Source organism: Sceloporus occidentalis, unplaced genomic scaffold (genome assembly GCF_023333645.1).
Source record: "Sceloporus occidentalis isolate IW3139 unplaced genomic scaffold, rSceOcc1.0.p SCAF_48, whole genome shotgun sequence".
Taxonomy (NCBI): Eukaryota; Metazoa; Chordata; class Lepidosauria; order Squamata; family Phrynosomatidae; genus Sceloporus; species Sceloporus occidentalis.
The window spans coordinates 3,960,344-3,982,377 of NW_028317028.1; the positions used below are offsets into that span (position 1 = coordinate 3,960,344).

The 22,034-nt window shown below is 38.9% G+C and overlaps 1 protein-coding gene across 1 annotated transcript; it reads left to right on the forward strand.

Moving 5' to 3' along the window:
• Window positions 1-422: 422 nt before the first annotated feature.
• Window positions 423-21,484, forward strand: LOC149289139 (refilin-A-like). Its single transcript, XM_089491103.1, has 3 exons — window positions 423-644; window positions 19,758-19,867; window positions 21,151-21,484. Exons 1-3 carry the CDS (start codon window positions 423-425, stop codon window positions 21,482-21,484), a joined length of 666 nt encoding a protein of 221 aa, XP_089347229.1.
• The last annotated feature ends 550 nt before the right edge of the window (window positions 21,485-22,034 follow it).

The window sequence follows — 22,034 nt, forward strand, 5'->3', positions numbered from 1 at the left end:
TTATGCATAATTCCTTATGCCCCAGTTTTAGGTTAAAGGCTTCTGATGTGCTGGAGACATGTTTATTTTGGATTGAAACACTATCCTAAAGCACTTATTTTTTTAACTCAGAGATGTCAGAGTTTATTTACAATAACGTTGCCCTCCAATCCTTCTCGAAAGACGTGACATTATGTCCTTACAATTTGAAAGCAAAGAAATGCAAAATCCCGATAGTGGTCACTTTGGTGTTATTGCTGTATCTCATTAATGATAATTTTATTCTGTGTTGCAGGGCCTGAGCAGTGGGTGATCTGGATTTGCACAGTAGACATCACTTAGATTTGTGCAGGATTTGTGTGCTATCTGTGAATCACTCCTGAGAAACAACAAACAGACATCAGATCAGGTTTTACTGAACATTGGCCAAGGTTCTGCCAGACATGGTAGGTCATCTACATTTGCAAGGGATGGAAGACAGCTTAAAGGAGAAAAATCGGGAAGGCTTGTTAGACAGTCCAGATTCAGGCCTCCCACCAAGTCCCAGTCCTCCTTTCTACTCAATTTCCCCTCCTGGCATTGTCGAAACAAGGAGTGAGGGCAGCACTGCACTGATAAACCATCCAGCAGATGCCTTCAGGAAGGAAGGAAACGAGGGTAAAGTGGTATGTATCCAGTCCTATGCTTTCTAACTTTGCCATACCTGGTCACGCTTGCAGAGTTTATCTTGTGTCAAGTTGTCTAAACATCAGAAAGCTCAGCAGCTTGTATTGCATGATGTTCACATCCTATTAGAGCATGTTCATTAGCTTGAGGTGGAGAGCAGAACACAGGGTTTCATTGTAGTATAGATTTATAATGCAAATGTTCCAGAAAACTGGTTAGTTCACTGAGGAACCATTGTTACATTATCTCAAAAGGAACTAAAGTGAAGTCCACTCCATTATCCAAATCCATAATCTCTTCCTTTATGATAATAACATGTGATATAATTGAGGTGGAAAATGTCCTCTAATGGCATACATTATTTTGTTTAGGGAGTTTGGTGAATGGAGTACCTTTGATTTTTCTTTTGCATGCTGTATTTTTTCAACATTTATAGAACCTTTCTATCATGTACATTCTATTCAGTTAGGGAAATTCTGTCTTTATTTACAGAGCCGACTGGAATTTTAAACTGTATACAATATATACAACACCTCTTGGCATCCCTATTTAAAACCCATAATAGCTTAAAAATATGACATGCAGACATGGACTGTGAAACTAATATAAAATGTGTTGCTGTTCAGCTGTTCTACATTTTAACGTTTGATTTTGTGGGGACGGAATTGGTTCAGCTTACAGGCAGCTTTTGCAGTTGCTTGGAGTAAGGGTGGTGATGTCTAGGTCCTTGCTTTTGCTTAGTGTACTGTAAAATATCATTGTTATCTGTGTGCATTTGTGTCAGCTACTTCACAACTCTAAACACAAAGTAAATTCAACCTTGTGTACACGAAAAAATGATAAAATGTTTTTTTATATTTTGTGAAGAAGAGTACAAGGCACCTGAATGCCTTTGAATAAGATATCTAAGAGACCAGACCAGAGCAATCCTAACCCATAACACAATACAAGTTTGTTCCTTCTAGCAAGGTCATAAAAATCTAAAACAATTGGCAGGGATGATATGACAGAGTTTTTTTCCATTTCCTACTGTAGTGAAAGAGGTAGCATTTATGTTGTATGTCTTCCACCAAAGTGAATCAAACTGGTATTTCGGGCAGATGATGTTGTCTCTGGGAACCATTCCTGATAATTAGAGATTGGTTCATATCTCTTGAGTGCATTCCAGGAAGTTCCACCTTTAATTATTTTTACGTATACAATTCCATAATTTCTATATTTGAACAAGGCAGTAGTTTATGCACAGAGAAAAAAATATGAATCTGATATGACAGAGGTTATATTATATCTATATACTAGATGGTTGTCTTGTATACTTTTTTACACAGACCACATCAGCGTGAGTAATTGAAATAGGAATTAAATTTTAGAGAATAAATTATGTACTGTAACGCGTAGATCATTGACAAGAATGTGTTGACTTTGAAGATTTTAAGATAACAAGTTTGGCGATTCATGCTCCAGCAGGAAGATTGCACAGTCTTTGGACTTGTTACTCAAGTGATCTGTTTTGCTAGAATGTTATATATGTTAATGCTATATGAATTACCGTATTTGCTCGATTATAAGACGGCCCTGATTATAAGACGACCCCCCAAAATCTGAATATTAACTTAGGAAAAAAAGAAAAAGCCTGAATATAAGACGACCCTAAAGGAAAAAAGTTTTACCAGTAAATGTTAATTCATGTAAACTATTTTTTTTAATAAAAGCTATGATTGAGAAAAATATTTTTTTTGTTTTTATTTCCTTGTATTTTCCAACCTGTTCCCCAGTTACGCACATCTGCCCCCAGACTTGCCACACCAATATGGCACTGTGGCCCATGATATGCCTTTTAACCCTCTATATGCCACTGTGCCCCATGGTATTCCTTTTGACCCCCTATGTGTCACTCTGCCTCCAGAAATGCCTTATACCCCTATATCCCATTCTGGCATTTAGGGGGTTAAAATGCATATAATGGGGCATTCCAGGAGGCAGAGTGGCATTAAGGGAGTTAAAAGGCATTGTATAGAGCACTCTGCAAAATGCCCACTTAACGCCACTCTGCCTCCTGAAATGCCTTATACCTCCCTATATGCCACTCTGCCCCATAATATGCCTTTTAACCCCCTAAGTGCCAGAGTGGCATATAGGGGTATAAGGCATTCCAGAAATGCCCTATGCCCCCATTTAACACACACACGCACACACACACACACACACACACTTACCGGTGCTTCCAATTTCCTGCTGTATTGCCGGGGCAGCGGGTTGACGTCTCCTTCCGCTGCAGCCGGAAGGAGGTGGAGTTGGCAGCGGGGGTTTGTCTGCCTCCGTCGCGGATACCTTCCCCGGCTGTCAGAGATCAGAGTTCTGATCTCTGACAGTCGGGGAAGGTATCCGCGACGGACACAGACAACCCCCGCTGCCAACTCCACCTCCTTCCGGCTGCAGCGGAAGGAGACGTCAACCCGCTGCCCCGGCAATACAGCAGGAAGCACCGGTAAGTGTGTGTGGGGGGGGGGACAGGAGGATCCAGGTCCCCTGCAGCGGTGCGGGGGATCTGGATCTTAGTCTCATAATCAGACCTCTATTTGAGGTCTGATTAGAAGACGACCCCGATTAGAAGACGAGGGGTATTTTTCAGAGCATTTGCTCTGAAAAAAACCTCGTCTTATAATCGAGCAAATACGGTATATAAAATGCGTGATATATATATATGGTGACCAACCTTCAGCTGAGGGCCATAAATGTCACTTTTTGGAATCTCAAGCAAGGTCTTCTAAGGCAATAAGTTTAGGAAAATGTATTGTTGTGCAATGATTAAGTCCATTTGGGATGAAACACTGTCCGGTTACTATGTGTTTGTTTACTTCATATATGAAGACAATAAAGATGGCACTTTTTACTGCAAAGGTCTGAGTCCAGCCTTATCCTATTTGCATTTTGGACAACAAAAAGTTTGTCCTGGTAGGTTTTACCACACTTGGCTCGGGGATATTCTATTCCACATATTCTGGTTTTATAACTTTACATAACAATATTATTGGACTATAATCCGACATTTAACTGATATTTGTTCAACATAGTGTCATTGTAAATATAATTGTTATTGACTTAATAGTCTAGGAACTGTCTTCACCATTCATACTATTTGACTCCTTTGGAGCTAAACAGTTAATTATCCTAAACTTGAAGGCAGGCCATTCCTTTTTAATTCCATGAAGTACTGCAGATGTTGTTGGCGTCCCACATGAAAAGGAGATAGGTATTTAGTTTGAGGTGCGTGAGGAGTTTTTGTTTAAAGTGTAGAAATACTACTGTACATTAGAGGGAAGAACAAATTACCAGCACGAATCCAAACCTGCAAATATATATGTTAAGCAAACACGAGGTACATAGTACTGTATTTTAGCCAAAGATCACAAGCTCAACTGCCAGGTCAAGGCACCTTGTGGGAGGTGGGAGACCTAACTGAAATATAATGTCACTAAATCAAGACAAAAATGGTTGGGTTTTAAGAATAAATAATGATAAATAACAAATTATTATTTGGTCCCCCGCAGTCAAGGGTAGGTTTTATATGGCTCAGTGGTTCCCAGTTGTCTTGTGTAGGGAAAATAACAAATATGGTTAATGGTTTTCTTTAATGCTGTGTTTGTGAGTTTAATGCTTGAACAGACAGAAGCTTCACCAAAACCTTGCCCTTCCTGTTTCTTTTGTTGAAAAGATGAGCTTATGTTAAATATGTTACAGTGATTGACAATTTTGTTAAAAGAAAAATCCAGACACCTGAAAATATATTCAAATTCCTTTTTATTAAGACTCTTTGTAAACATGGCAAGCAGAGAACTGGAAGAGGTGTGGGTTTCTCAAGATTATGTTGGATAGCAATTTGCTTCATTAAACTCTCCTCGTGTCAGTTTCCAGAGAAACAATTCCCATATAAGCAGGGCTGGCAACCGATCAGCTGGTACCACTTGTGTTAACTGAAATTACTGCCCTAATCTACATTTTTAAATCAAAATAACAAATTATAAAGAAAATCATGCTCATTAGTATTGTGTATGCTGCATCAATGTATATCGTAATAATAATGTTGCCCCAGAACTCTTGATTTCATAAGTGATTAAAAAGCCTTAGGGTCAATGCTTTTATCTGGGGGTGATAATAACTCTACCCACTCCCCACCTGGTCCCTGCACTTTCATGCTCCTATTTCTAAATATATATGGCTATTCATGGCCCCATATAAATTTACTCCACCTCGGCCTCCCTTCTGGCTGCCATATGGGAAGCTTTGAGGTATGCTTATAGGTAACAATAAAACGTACTTGTTTCCTTTACTGCCCCTTCTGAGAATCACTGGAGGGATCCGGCGTGGAGCTCACTTCCCCGTTTTCATTGTGCATCATTACGTTACGTCTCTGTTGGGTAAAGTGAACACATTTGGACACCCTTTAAATGTTCTAGGTTCACATTTTAAGTGGCAGTGTTACTTTAAGCAGACATAAACATGCTTAAGGCTTTATATAGAAAGTCTCGCTGAACCAATATATTGCCATTAACACAATAAAGCAAAATAATGACTTGTTCTTCTTAAAGATTAGTCAAACTATGGAATGTATAATTTTAGAACCCATTTCCAAAATGGTCAGGCAGAACTTCTACTATTTCTCCTTTTATCTCTAGCAAAATATTTCTTGTTTGGTCTGCTTAACCTATAAATCTGTGATCCATCTTTAAAGTTAAAGGGTATTAAATAATCTAAAGTGTCTGTAACATAACCCTCTGCTAAAAGGAGGCTGTATATCTTTTCCTTTTGGCTTCATCTCTGGGCTGTCATCAAGAATAATGAAAAAACAGGAAGGAGCAGGAAGGTGAAAATATGAGAAGTATGTGATCATGATGGGAAACACAGAGATGATATTTAACACCGATATATTTTTCTTCTACTTCTTGTTAAAGCAGTGTTGCAGTGCTTTGCACGTGCTAGGTAGTTTAATTTTAGAAAGCATTTTGGAGCAGTCATTCTGTGTTGGAGAAAACTGCGTTTGGTGAAAGCACTGCATCTTTATCAGAACACAGAGATAATTGTAATGTTTGTGTTACGACTTACAAAGTAACATTTATTGCTCATGATTGAAGGGAAAGTCACATGGAAAGTAGTTGGAACTTGGTTTGGTGTAGAAGAACTGAACTGCCCTGCACACAGCCCTGACCTCAACCCCATCGAACACCTTTGGGATTAACTGGAACTGAGATTGCGAGCCATACCTCCTCGTCCAACATCAGTGCCCGACCTCACAAATGCTCTACTGGATGAATGGGAAAACATTCCCACAGAAACGCTCCAAAATCTTGTCGAAAGCCTTATAGCTGCAAAGGGGGGACCAACTACATATTAACGTCTATGTATTTAGAATGCAATGTCATAGAAGTCTCTGTTGGTGTGTCCCAATATTTTTGTCCATATAGTATGTATCAATATATACCTTGTGTAGCAAATAAATAATTTAAAAAGAAGATTAAAAAGTACATGACTCTAAAGTTAACTAGTTGTATATTAATCAAAATGTCCAGCAATAATCTCCTTTGTTGGACCAATGGATAAATGGCAACTTTTTCTTCACTACTTACATTATCCAACTGTCCCTGCCAAGCAAAAAAACAAACAAACCCAGAAGCTGCAGGATATAAAAGAAAATTGCTATATAAATGTAATCCATGGATATTACATACATTTATCTACTTTGACAGACTGAATATATGCATGGAATTCCTCGGATAAAGGATCATCTTTCAATGTCAATCTCTCTTAAAACGAGATAGTTTAAATATGACAGGTGTCTGGGATCCAGACCTCGTGGAGCCAATTCCTTGTTTACAACCTCAGTGTAAAAATGCAATATGATATATTCCGGTGTCAGTCTTTGTGTTACATATTTTTGTTATGAGAGGTAAATCTGGTCTTTTTAAGCTTGTTTAACCTAACAGACCTGAAATACTTTGTCGCCATTTAACACAGATCCGAGTAGGGCTGAAACAACGAATCGATAAAATCGATAATAATCGATAACGGAAATCGGTGTCGACGATTTCCGTTATCGATTAATCGAGTGATCGATTCGTTGTTGGAGCGCTCGGCTCCTTTTACTTACCTCCGCGAGCGTTCCCCGCTTCCGCTACACGCGCTGCACTCTCCGCCTTCTTCTAGTTGCGTGTGGCTCCGTTCGCACAGAGCGGTTCGCTCTGTGCGAGTGACTCCGTTCGCACAGAGCGGTTCGCTCTGTGCGAGTGGCTCCGTTCGCACAGAGCGGTTCGCTCTGTGCGAGTGGCTCCATTCGCACAGAGCGGTTCGCTCTGTGCGAGTGGCTCCATTCGCACAGAGCGATTCGCGGGGGTGGGGGTGGGGTTTCAGGGGATGCAGGGCAGAGTGGGGGTGGGGGGGCAGGCCAGGGTAGGAGACTGAGTGCAGGGCAGAGTGGGGGTGGGGATGCAGGGCAGGAGACTGGGTGCAGGGCAGAGTGGGGGTGGGGGTGCAGGGCAGAGTTGGAGACTGGGTGCAGGGGCACAGTGCCAGGGCTGGGTGCAAAGTGCCAGGGCTGGGTGCAAAGTGCCAGGGCTGGGTGCAAAGTGCCAGGGCTGGGGCAAAGTGCTGGGTGCAAAGTGCCAGGGCTGGGTGCAAAGTGCCAGGGCTGGGTGCAAAGTGCTGGGTGCAAAGTGCCAGGGCTGGGGCAAAGTGCTGGGTGCAAAGTGCCAGGGCTGGGTGCAAAGTGCCGGGTGCAAAGTGCTGGGTGCAAAGTGCCAGGGGTGGGGCAAAGTGCTGGGTGCAAAGTGCCGGGTGCAAAGTTTCTTGAACAGTAATAGTCCACCTCTTTTCAGAATGTTTGGGGTTATTTTGTTTCATAAATATTGTGTTTGGGTTTTTGTACTTTGAAAATATTGTTTTTTTATTACATCATAACAAAATAAGAATGTTAATGTAAATTTTAAGTTGTTTTTTAACATCCAGTTCATTAAATTATTTTAAATAAACAAAAAATTTGCATATTGTTTTTTTTTATCCGATTAATCGAAAAAATAATCGGCCAACTAATCGATTATTAAAATAATCGTTAGTTACAGCCCTAGATCCGAGTAGGAGGGTATTTCACAGGAAGAGATAACTTGCATGATAGCAAAATTATAGCCTGGGAAAGTATTAGTTCATGGCGACAAATATGTGATCTAGTGTAAAAAATAAAATAAATGGTCAACACAGGATTTAAAATAATGTAAATGATTAGCTCACTTAAGCTATGGATGCGCCTAATGCTTTGGACTTCCATCAGTCTCCTCTATTTTTCCAATGTAAAGATAACATTGAGTATGCTGATTGTCAACCAGCTTGAGAATAATGAATAGAGTGCGTTGATTCTCCAGAATGTACTTTCTTAGAAAACTGTCCTTTCTTTTTTTTTTAACAATAGATAAGGATTGTCATCACTACAGCATTCAGTAGTCCGCATAAAGAAATACTGTGAGTACTTTAGTACTTCTGGAACTGTAATTGTTTTGAGCTGATCCTTAACTATTTGTTATTGCTCAATAGTACGAGCATTAAAACCGCACATTGCCAAAACCCGGATGTGTAAAATACCAGGTGTCATTTAGGACCTGTTTGTATTGGCTATATTACCAGAATAACTGGAATACGTGCATTTTTTGGCCTCAATTCTATTACAGCATAATGTTGTTAATAACAAAGTATAAGTAGAAGACTGTGTTTATAGCCCTAATTTATAATGAGTGTGTATTGATTTTGGCACCAGAAATACATCTCTAGCAAAACATAAAAAGTATGTGCTCTATTAAAATATTTTATTTTACATTTTTTAGTTTTGTAATACTTTAAGACTTGTGTTAGAACTCGTGATGGGGTGGTTATTAGCATCACTACTATATTGATATCAGTATCAAAGAATTAAAAGGTTTTCAAGTAAGCTCAGACCCCCAGTGCAACTTCATATTTGCAAATATTATTAAATAAAAAAATATGTAAATATGTTTGTTTTTTTCCTATAGTCGCCTTTTTATGACTGAAGATGAGTTAGTGACATTGGTTCTTAACGATGGCAAAGTTGCCAAAGAATTCAGATTCAGAATGTCTATAGAGTTCAGTCTACTAATATTTTACCCAAGGGTTGTTCTAACTTACTCACATTAACATTCTACAGCTTGTTAATATTTAGCACATACTGACTGTTGACAGACAGACTGTTGTAGTACCATGGTAAAGAGAGATCTGCCAACCTCTAGTATTAGTTTAGACTGCGCTGGTCCAGATTGTCTGGCTAGTACTATGGAAACCTTGGAAACCGAGATATATCCTTGTATGATTTGATAGATCCTGCCTCCAGCTCAACACAAATTGGCCAGATTCCAAATTCTTTTGAATTTGTACTTGTATGGGAATTGGGGACATGTGTATGAAGCCCACTGTGGAGCCCTCCTTATTGTGGGCCTATTGGAAAAGTCAAAGCAGTACATGCCCAAGGTAGGGTAACCACATGTTCCAGATCGCCCGATCCAATTCAGCCTCAATTCGGGACAATTCATTGTCCCGGAATGCGAATTCTGAGTGAAGGAGGTCTCACTAAATCAGGAGAGACTTCTCAACTGTACCTATTGTCTAAGAGTTCAGAAGCCTCTCCTGATAGGCTGAGTCCTTCCTTCACCCTAAGCTCAGTGTAAGCTGCAGCCTGCACCAGGTATGTGTATGTATGTCACTATGTTTGTCTGGTTGTGTGACTGTGTGTGTGTAATGTGTTGTAATAGAGCGGTTAATTCTCTGAATCTGCTCATGTCTGGTAATAGAGAGGTTAATTATCTGAAACTGCTCATGCCTGTGTGTGTAATCTCATCCACTTCATAATGTGTGCCTGAATGGCAGAAATAAAAAGTGGTCACCCTTGCTCAAGGGCAGGCTTGAATATAGCTGTGCATATAGTAGATGCCAAATACGTTTTATACATTTATTACGTTTACATTGATTGAATTGATGAGCTCTGTGGCTGCAAAATACTTAAGAGAGTTAATGATTACTTTAAGGTTCTACCTGCCATTCACCCAGGTGTACATGCAAAGCAAGGCTGTCACAGCACAATGCACGCACAGTAGATGAGAAAGATTAATTTGATATTAGAGGCATTATTTTCCAATCCAACCTAAGCGTCATTGTTTAAACATCACTCACTTAGACATGTTTGAATAAATGAGCTGTGTAAGGCTGCTACTCGCATAATACTCCAAGGTAAATAAGACCAATTGCACCTCTCTTAGTGGCACTATTGAAATGTAGTTCTAACCGAATGATGCATTTTATGGGTATTGAACTAAAATGCTTGCTTGTATTTGAACAGCTTGTTCTCTGTTACCAAAGATTTTATTTAACCCATTTGGTACAGAACTGGGGTTACTGTGTAACAGATAAGAAAGTAATGCAGTATAAATTGTGAGTGCCCCCCCCCCCCCCCAAAAAGGATTTTAACTTTAATATGAGAAGAAGGTTAATAATAGGGCATTAATGTTTACGGAACGAGTTCAAGAATGTATCATAATTGGTCTGGGGAAAGAAGAATCAAGAAAAAAAATGTTGTTAAGCCATCATTTTTTGTTTTTTGGTTGGTTAAATAAAATATCATGACATTATGTGTGTAGTGCTTAATGTGGAACAAACAGCAGGGACATTCCATGTATCACTTTATAAACATGGGATGTACAGTCGTGCCCACCAATGTTTTTGGCTTTGTCCCATCCAATGATTGAACAAGGGCATCAATACTAACCCAGTTTATAAATTATTCTATTTCATGATACCAGTGCTTATAAGTAATTTAAGCTGTCTATTAATGCATTGCTGGATTTCCACTTAAAGGAGTTCATAAATTATAAAGATATATGAAGTCCCATGGAGATATGTGATAAAATATTGTTCTGTTTCAGTATAAAGGAAGGTGCTGTATACAGAATTGTGTGTTAGCATTAGCAAAAACTTGGATTTATTTAATTAAAATTAGGCCTGGAGGCTGTCATTGTCAATCAATGGTATTTTGTGTAATGTGGTTGTTGAATCACAACATTGAGTTGATTCTTTGTGGCAATGCTAATGAAGTCCTCCTTGTACAAATCCTTTCCTGCATGGACTTTTATTAGTGAGAGTCAGACCAAATGATTGACTGAAGAATTTTGTTCTTAAAGACAAGCTGTGTGATTAGGAGTCAGAGAGTTTGTTTAGTAGATAACAGAGCAAGAACTCATACCAATGACTAATGCAGCTGTCTGAAAACATATATATTAGGTAAAAACTAGAACTAGAAAACAGTATAATGCCTGAAAAGATATGTTATCTTATATATATATAATTAAGCTATCACTATATAAATAATAATAATAATAATAATAATTGGTATTGTGCCCAATGGCCTAGGGTTCTTCAACCTTGGGGTCTTCATCCACTACCGGGTCACGAGATGTGATGTCACTTCCTGTAGCACATTGGGAGAGCTGTGTGAGGGAGCTGCCGGTAACGGAGTACGGGAAGGGCAGGAAACGCTGGAATGTGCTTTTGTGCTGTGATAATGGTTGTGTAACCATAGACATTCTGGTTATACTTGGATTTGATATAGTGGTGGTAAAGCAACCATGAAATATCATTTAATACTGTGATTGAGTTTACAAATAATTTCTGAGGTAATGAAATAAGCATTGGATTATTGTATCCCAGATGTGTTCTAGGCACTCTATATTACTGGGTCAATTGGCTAGGACTGTCCTGTGGGCCAAAAGTTACCCACCCTCTAATGTAAGCACATTATTAAGGACATGGATGTACATGGCATTACTGTACTGGGTCCTGGGGAAAAAATGTCAACACTAATATATATAATATATATAGTATATATAGGGGAAACATCCCTGGCGATGGAAACCTGTTTGATTCCTGTGTTACCGACGTTTTCATGCTGGGAAGATTTTAATGAAGTGAGCGCATGGGACTTTCTCTTTATGGGAAAATCAGAGTACCGTATGCCGCTTTTCTCAGTGCAGAATGGTCGGAATATCAGATTTCTGCAGGCATTTGCCTTTTAATATAGTTCTTTTAAAAGATGTTTACCTTTTTGGTCTATTTTATTTTACATGAACACAGTTTAAGAACTGACTGCCAACATGTGAATTATGTCCTTGTTAAAATGAATATGGGTATATTACATTTGGCTACTGCATGACAGGCCAAGTACATGTATGTTTACAGTAGCGGGATCTGAGATACGGGACCGTTTTCTTTGGAAAATATTTAACCACCACTTTTAACCCGGCTACTCCTCTATCCTGTTAAATATTAATTATGTTGCGCTGTCTGAAATAATGGCTTGGTCTGTTTATGTCCAGGACCATGTCAGTGGTTGTATATAATGAGTTTATCATATTTGAAATGAAAAATAAGAATGCCTGCAAATAGGATCTCTTTGAAAAGATTTCCCCAAAAGCTTTTTTTTTTAGGAGTGGCTGTTTTGTGTATTTAAAATACAAGGAACCAATTCTGCAATTAGCAAAAATTGCAGAATTGGTAAATACAAAGTTCCCTAAACGGATCTAAAATAGGCAAGTGTTAAATAAATGGAAAGCTGTGATTTTGGGGGGTAGAAAATTAAAAGTGAAAGTAGTAGGATGTATGGTTATTACGTCTGCATAACCTCAATGGACATGATCTGAGAATGAGCCATGCTGTAGTCGTCGGATATACCTATGAATTATGAATTGTAGTTCCTTTAACGTTTTGAGGGCCAAGTACTTTTACAACATATGTAATTGATGGCATACCTCCCAACTGCACCGATTTAAGTGGGACTATCCCATTTTAGGACATCATCCAGCCGAGTAACCCCACCGTTTTGCTCTTCTGGGCTGTAGGGATCATGAGCTGGTTCTGGAGATCAAAGGAATTCCACCTGAATTGGCCCGCAATTGATTGCAATTACCGAAAGCTCATTCTAAGACGTCAATGCCCTGGCGATCATTATGGATTTTAAAGCCGTAGTAACAATCGTTTCCTTCCTTAGAAGAGGAAGTTCCAACATCCTTTCAAGTTCAGCTGTCATTGTAGGAGCAGTAAGCTAAACATAGAAACACAGAATTTAACAGCAGAAAAGAACCATTCCGCTCATCTAGTATGCCTGTTTTTTCTGCTGTGAAGGGTTAATGTCTGTGAGAGAACAGTGCCATTAGGGAATTGAACAAATGATGCTGGCTTATTCAAAAGAACTCTGTTATTTGAAAGGTCTTATGGGACGACAATGTGTCTTTCTAGTAATGAATCGAGGATGAAATTGAGATCAGGCAGTAGTCATATATCCATATGTGTGAAGTAGTATCGTGATTATATATATATATATATATATATATATACATACACACATATATATATATATATATATATATATATATATACTGCTATTTGACATGACATGAGGACTGTAATAAAGCTGTGCTCTTCTTTACTCGATGCATCCCTACTTGTAACTCTTGCCACCCTTTTCACCAAAGACGCAATTTCTCCATTTGGATAGGAATGTCCCCAGTGTTTATTAATATTAACCGTTAATCTTCTACTGATGTGTTGATATATTCTTGAAATTCTGTTAACCTTTACTCAAAACTATAATACCACACCACCAGCTGCAGCACCCCCACACAGTACCACCCCCTGTGTCACACCAGTGATGGTAACTTCATCAACCTGAACTATGAGCAGCCAAGCTCCTTTATACAGTGACAGCTTCCCCAAACCCAGATTCCAAAGGACCCCTCAGCAACAAACTGGCCTTACTTGCAAATCTTGTCTGGACATTGTTGCTTCAGGCAGTGTAAACTGAATTGTGCTTTCTTTAACACCAGGCTGCTTTAGACACGTAGTGGTGTTGTTATTGAAACAAACATAACATCGTTTATTATTATTCCAGTCTGTGTTATAGTTTTAGGTTCTAGAAATTAATATACACATAATATAATACTAATATTAACCTGAAATCATAAGACGTTATACATTGATACAATTATTTACTAGGACAGAAAACTAGGACCAATGCAAGCTTAAAATCTGGGCTTGTGGCATGTAATTAGCAGATCCTTAGCTATTCATTTTTAGTAACCTGGGTCACTGACTCTATCGGCATATTAGAGTCCTTTCATCAGCCTTTCAGAAGATATTGTTCAAATGCTACAGCAGAGATGTGCCATTTGGAGTCGACTTGGCCATCATTTTTGGTCTGTGCAATTTTTGGGTGTTTTGGCAGCTGTTCCTGATTGTTTTGGCTTCTTTTGTCTGCAAAGGAGGCTTAGTCACTTTTTTACCCTTATAGCAGGTCCTTTAGCAGGCAGCTCGTCATATTGACTGGAGATGTCCTGTGACAGGCTTCATAGCAGGGGCACTATTGGCAGATGGACCCCGCTTGTTTGCATCTGCTGACTTTAACCAGTGACTGAATATATCTAAAAGAGAAGTTGGACTGAAGTCATTGGCCTTTCATGCCGGCAGCTCTACTGAACTCTTGGTGAACTGGTTGTCCCTTAGAGAGAGCGCAGCACATGGGGGAAGAGATTACCAGGTACAACACGCCGTTCTGAAATATTTCCATCTCAGGCCTTACTACACGCTCCTTCTATTGACATATTAAATCAGTTATAGCTGACAGACCTGGAGCAAAAAAACATCAAATATTAATTTGTGCTTAATGAAGCCTCTCCCCAACACTGTTTTTCTTTTGCAAATTTGATCTTTCAAAGGCGAGAGGCCAAGACTAAGTTAATGTAAAATCTCTTTAGGTGCTTTGCTGATTTCAGGAGAAATCTGAGACCCGGTGTGAGTGATTTAATTCCATTCTGGTTGGAAAGTTGAATTGTAGAGCCAAGGGACTGGCTTTCTTGGCTGTGACTGACGGTTTTCTTGCCCTCCAAAGGGAAAAAATACTGCCCGTATTCTATGGCGGAAGCCACGCTGCTTTTAGAGTGAAAATAACAATATGCAAATATAGACTGGGGTTTTTACATTCAAGTAGTTTCTTTTGGCTGAAAAGCTGAACACTTCACCACACAAATGTTTGTGTTAACGGTGTTTTCTCTATACTGGGCAAGGTACATCATGAACTAAAATAATCGAATTTCATGAAATGCATAGCCCCCCCCATTAAACATCACGTACATAAATATATGGAATACATAAAGAATCTTTATATTGTTAACATTATTTATAAATCTGTTGCTTTTATGAAACATTACATTATTAGAGTAAAGTTGAATGAATGCAGTCATTTGATGTTATAATATCCTTTTTATTCATACAAATAACACCTGTGTATAATATATAATGTACATTCTTCAATCATACTAAAATAGGACAAAGCTCTGTTTAAACTTAATAAATGTTACAGTTCTACACAATATATTCAGAATGCTGCAGGGAGGTATATGTACCTACTAATATGGTATCATTAAAAGTCATTTAATTGAAATACAAAAAGATGAGTGACATTTAAGATATTTCTGGCTATTAAAATACAATTCTTGAGTTCTGTCTATGAAACGAAAATAATGTTAACGTTTTTTTGCGGATCACTTATTCAAATGTTTCTGTACTTTATATCTCACTTTTAGAAACAACGCAAGCCGCTTTTCCTGCGGTACATGCCAAGGTAGATGTAAAACAATGCATTCATTCATAAAGATGTTTTTCAAGATAGGCTAGAGGCCATATTAGGAAGTGGATTCTGGTCTATTCAGAAATGCTAAAACATGTAGGCCTGGTTGTAATTTGTGATCTTTGCAGACGCGGGAAGTGTCGGTGCTTGAGGCATTTTTCCAACCGTAAAGAATAAGAAAATGTATAATTAAAATGGAGTTTAACAGTGTTGATGCAATAATACAGTTGCAAATTGATCTGATGTAATCTAAAGATGTATACTGTGTTAGCATTTTCTATTGGATGGCAATAAGCGTACCTGGGAACTCTCACGGTTTCACCCTGAGTCTCAGGATTTTTTCCCAAACCTCAGGATCTCAGGAGCAGATTGTCAGGGTCATAAAGCCTGGATTTGTCTCTTCTCTATTCTACGGTGCTGTGATCATATAAAAAAACTTCCAATTGATGCTTTTGCTACCAGTACTTTATGGCTGATCCCTGCTTGGATGTAGTGTATCTTTAATTAATGACAGGTTATTATTTAAACAAGGTTTCCAGGATTAGAGCCATTTGGTTAATACATCTGGCGAGTCACTACATAGTATCTTGGCCGTGAGCTATTAAAGGGTTAATATTTGAAGAGTCTCAGGGCCAGCTTATTTGAAAAGTTCCCAGGTATGGTAAATAAGTCCCTTTGGACTTTACAGTAATAACTGATAATTGGTAATAACGAAATATTTTTTTATTTTATTTTTTGTTTTGACTAACAGTATATACTGTAATCCAGGAGTCTGTATATATTTTTATAATTTATTTTAAAGCGACAGGGATACATTGTAACCAAATATGTATATTTCTATTATATTCAGCATAGCCAACTGTTTTCCTTTGTTTGTTCTTGTTTTCTTTTTCAGTCGACATGTACAATGTACTTCTTTAACAATGACATTTATCTCTCCTCCTTTGCCATCCCCTCCACATCCTTTTCATAATTCTTCTCCTAATTAATTATGCCCTGAATGTCTGGCTTTGGACTTTATAAAGAGAGGCAGATACCCTGAGAGATCATGCCATGAACTAAATGTTAGTTCAATGAAAACAAGGCATTAACCGCAGTTCCATTTTTTGGATCATTATTTTGGTTGCTAAATGAACCTTTAGAGCTAGGAAGGGAAAAGTACTGAGTTTTAGAAACAGTATGAGTCCTGGCAGTAACGGAACACATAACCTGAGTGCATTTTTCATTCATTAGTGGTCAGGCATGTGTACCGTTGGCCTTTAGACCCTTATATCATAAAAGCTTGCAAACCTGTCTACGCCGTGTGTTAACCAAAGGACAGGGTGCCCCCATTTTTGGCTTATTCTCCAACAGATCTGAAGGGCCAGCACGACCCTTCCAGCTGGAGAAATCCTCAGGCATATCCCATAGAAAGGTTTTGTCCTAGCTTGTGAGCAGCACAATACATTTAAAGATGAGTCCCTAGCAAGTCCTTACAGTCTTGGTATGGTAGTCTGAGCTCCATGTGGACTAGCAGCGATCACTGATCTTCAGTCCCTTCCCCCTCAAGATGGGTCCATGGGGAGGTGATAGCAGATTGAGGTAGGGGGGGGGGGATAAAGATCTTGCCTTCCATCAGGCCTAGGGCCACACAGTATATACATGCATTACTAGAAAATGCTTTATGTGGGGTTTTTTCTATCCCAAAAGCTTCGTATGCCTCTGTTTTTATTTACATGAATCTCAAAAGGCTGATGTTTCTTTCACCTTAAGAAACTAAATTCTGTATTGCATGTTGGATTTTCAGCAATGAAACAAATATGGTAGGATACCATCTTTATGTGACTGGTGGAGCATTGTTAATATCATAACACCTAGTATAGGATTCATAAGTATGTGTCTTTTTTTTTTTAAACACATTTGTGTAGAATTGATATTCTAACACAGGCACCAATTTGGTTGTATGGTGTATTTTGTTGCATCTTATGATGTGCTAGTTCCAATCTTTTTTTTTTGTGGCAGAGTCTGTGACAGATGTATTTTAAAAATGCAGGTACATTTGGACACCTCTCCATAGGTCTCTTAAAATTTCTGTGTAATATGCAGTGAAAATGTTTTCAGTGGGTCTAGTTTATTTACATATGGCCCCAAAATCCCTGCCATATGGGTGCCATTCTGTGTAAAAAACTGTATGCGGCATGAAAATAATTGATTTCCCTCTAATCCCCCTCTTCTGGTTGGTAAATTACTTTAATATGTTGTACTTCGAGGCATGAAAGGGTTCTGAAAAAAGTGACAACCCTTGCTATGAATAGGCAAATCACAGTTAAAGCCCCAAAAGCACTTTTCATACGAGCAATATTCAACTTGTGGTGCAAGTTTTCCATTAACCAAGGTTATGACATCCAACCAACAATTCCCTGAAAGAAACTTCAGGATGCTGGCACAGGGAGATCTAGCACAGAGGTACAAATGGTTGAGCCATGATTGAGCACAAGGAGTTCAAGAACATGGATCATGTAGTTATTAAAGTGCCATTAAGAGAAGATGCAATTGCTTGCCTTGAGTCCTTAAAAATGTATTTGACGTTACATTTAAGTAATTTAGTTGTGTATTTGTATATATTCAGAATGAATGAAAACAACGCTAGCGGGAGTACTCACTCTCTTCTGACTACATGCTCGGCTGAGTGTATGCAGGATGGAGCATTGAAGAAGGGGCAGAACCCCCAAAGCGTTTGCGCATCTGTGTAATGACATGAATAAATGTGGTGTTGTAGTGAAACCTTGGTAAACAGAGTGCTCAACATTGCCTTCTTTTTTGTTTATATATTAAACAAGTTTATTTTGTTTACTGAAATGTAAAATGTGATATTAGGTAAGCAGGCGATGCAGTGTCGTATAGCTAGAAGCGTTAGTAGCAAAACAAGTGAGAGGGTTCTGCCATTTTACAGATCTCTGGTTATTCATCACATAGAGTATTGTGTACAGTTCTGGAGAAGAATATTGAGTGAGTGTTCACAGCAGGGCTACTAAATCCTCAATCTAAGATTAGACCAAGGACTGATAAAGGCCTTTAAATCAGGACTAGATGGTTCTTATCTGCTGTCAAATTAATCAAGGTTTCTATTATTATATATTAATTATTACCTCTTACTCTAAGAACTCTACTCATGGTCCCCCTCCATCACCCTTACTGGGTTACATCCACACATGTTTTATAATAGTTTACTGTTTTATTTGTAATTCTTTTTAAATGAACATTCAGGTTATATTTCATTATTTAATTAAACGCTCTTTCTCCATCCCACATTGCATAATGTTTCTGTTTGAACATTCTGTAGAGCTGCTTAGCTCTGACCTTCTTTTATTTATCGGTACATTAGTCTGTTTAGCAGGCAAGTGTGCTGTTGTGCCAAAACGTTACCTGTAAGGTTCAATCTTATCTGCTAGTCGTGAAATTATTGGGAGGGAGCCCTCCATACCTGTGCACAGAATACCCAAAGGTGAGCAATAATTCACTCAATGAACCTTGTTTTTAATGAAAACACCACTTATTTAGGTCAACAAAAGACTTCAGTGAAGCAAACACTGCTTTGCATTGTTTCAAAAACAACAATTTTTACCATTACTGGCCCTTCTGTGCATATTCTGTTTTAACAACATAAGTACATAGGGACAGGTAATGTGCTGCTTACTGCTCTGCCACTGAATAGGTTATACGTGTCTGTGGCAGTTGTGCAAATGGACGTTCAGCATAAACTGACATTTTTCCACTTTTATCCTTGTGGGCATGTAATAAATAATATGTTCCTCTGCGAGACAAGATCCATTTGTCCCTCTCAATAGCCCATTGCCACTCCTTTATATGAACCTAGCATCAACAAAGTAAAGAAATGCTCCTGAGGAGTAGACATACCTACAAATAACTTCTGAGAACGTTTCTGGCAAATAGTCGGCGAATCCCAATGAACGGCTGACCAGAATTATAATAGAATGTACCAACGTGGCAGCAGGAACATAAAATTAAGGACTTTGGGTGCAAGCCAATTCAACTTTGCCCCTTATGGAACCCATTTCTGCTTATCAGATTTTAGCTTGATAATTCCATATTCCTTTGTTCCAAGAATCACATGATTTATTTTTCTTGTTTAGCCAGTTTAGCAAAAGAATACAATGAGTGCCCAAATGACATCAGGGCCTTAACAGCAAGCCAGTCATCCAACTGGAGCTGACGTTTAATAAGATTACAGTCTGTATAAAAGGACAGACTGTAAAGAGCTGTTGTTTCATGTAGCTGACACTGCTTTATCACTGTAAGGCACTTGTATTGTATGGGTAGTTGCCAAAGGCCTGATTAACTGCTTAGATCAACCAGACATTCTTAACCGTGCACCTTTTGCATCCTGCAGATTCCATACCTCCTCCTGAACAGCTGCAATACAGACACACGGCCCAGGATGCATCCGGTGATTTTTGGTGAAAGCATTGAAGTGAATCCAAAGCCAGTCCAAGAAATCAGGTAATTAAGAGATGCAGTTCACATACTTGACCAAACATTGCCATCACTGTGTTAGTTTCTTCTTTCTCCAAGCAGGGGACCAGTGTTTGGCCAGTCCCATTCCCAACCTGCTAAAGACTGTCTATGGCTGACCCTGCCCTTATGCATAGCTACCCTTGCCCCATCACAAAGAGAGAGAGCTCCTGTTAGCCTAAAGAGGGAAGTTCCCAGGTAGGCACAATATACCAGCCTTAACAGTCTGTACTGCCTAACATGAAGTACTGGCAGCCCAACACATGTTACATGTTGATCATTTTCACAGTACACAGCAATACAAGAACAAAGGATCCCCTAGAATTTGACTTTAGTTTAGTTTAATACTGAGTGAACCCTCTAGAATAGTATTTCTTAAGTGCTACCATACTGGCCAATATCCCAGTCATGTGTGACCTGTAGCTGACATTGTTGTAGGGTTCTGTGCCCTTCCCCTGCATACCATATTCCAACACTCAGAAGGCACATGTACCGATGCAAAGACTTACTAATAGTAACTCACATGCTGACCTTTTCTGCAGTAAGAGTGCACACTACGAAGCATTGGGTTGTCAAGATGGAATTGCCTGGGAACTGTAGATGCGTTATTATCCAAGACACATGTTTATTTTTATGTGCTGCATACAGGTCATTAAGCATCAGGCCAATTTTAAAATTAATATACAAAACTAGAGGAGCACACAACCTAAAAAGCATAAAGTACATACAAATTCAGATTCCCAGGTTGCTGCTAGAATAATAATGTCCAATAAGTACACAAAACAAAGCAAGAATTCAGTTTATTCCAAGTAAATACAATACAAAAACACCTACCTAAGGCACTAGTGGTTATTCCGTCACACTATATGGTCATATAAAAGCCTGGGGTGCTTTGAAGTGGTGGTGGGGTAAGCAATATATGGCCATATAGTGTTACGGAATCCCCAATATGGGCATTGCTTTGTTTTGTAATTTTATAATTGCTGTACCAAATAGGTGTAGATTTATGTGGAATGGGAGAAAAGATATTGGAGTGATGATAATGTAAATCGTAAACATCTGATGAATAGTGTCCGTACCATGGACAGTGATTTGGGACATCTAAAGCTTGCCACAGCTCGCATGCATATCAGATGATGTCAACACAAGTAAATTTAGACCTTGGTGTGTTCACTGGATATAACCTTGTGATATTATCTTAGGGTGATCGTAGTGTAACTTGGATACATACCCAAATTCAGAAACTCATGCGCTCCAAATTATTTTTGCAGATGCAACTCTGAGATTAAGTATGATTCTGAGAAACATTACAGAGACCACGTCTTCTGTGCTCCAATTCCCTCTGTCACCTCCTACAGTGAGACGATCATTTCCACGCCAAACTGCACATGGAGGAATTACAAATCCCAGCTATTTTTTGAGCCTCGCAACAAGCCGCTGAGGTTCCAAAGCACGACCATCATCTTTCCGAAACATGCCAAGAACATTTACAGAACAACACTCAACTACAACTGTGGTGGAACCAACAAATGGTTTGCATCCAGCGTGCAGCTGGAGCTGTGTGAAGAGACAAGTCCCTGTATCATATACACAGATAATCTTTAATTCCATTCAGATCCTTCAAAATGTACAGTCATGCAATGCACTTGGCCTCATTGACATGGGAACTGCAACTCATAACGTTGCCACATAACTGTGATACTAACCCCCTCAGAACCTTTGTGACTTGTAAAATTAACATAAGTAAATTTGTATTTTAATGGACTCGTATATAAGTGGATAATGTTAAGATTCTGTTTAGTACAATGTTCAGATTATGTTTTTCACATTCTCTTGTATATAATATTCCAGAAGATTCTACAAGTTCTGCTGTCAGTAACAAAGCCAGGGCTCCACGTTAAAAATAACATCTATTGCAGTAACAGTAAAAGAGGCTGGAACAGATGTCAGAGTCAAGGTGGGAACTGTCAAAAAATGCCTGAAATGTCTACTGAACTTAATGGGTTAAGAATGTACTGAAATGAAGCAGGTCGGGTGGTCAACTCTCACATAGAGGGGGAAGTGTGCTGAGGGGCTATAAGGAGAGCTTTCATTCCACTCAGAGAAATCTCTAGTTCCTCCGTTGATGCATAAGGCATATGGACAATTCTGCAAT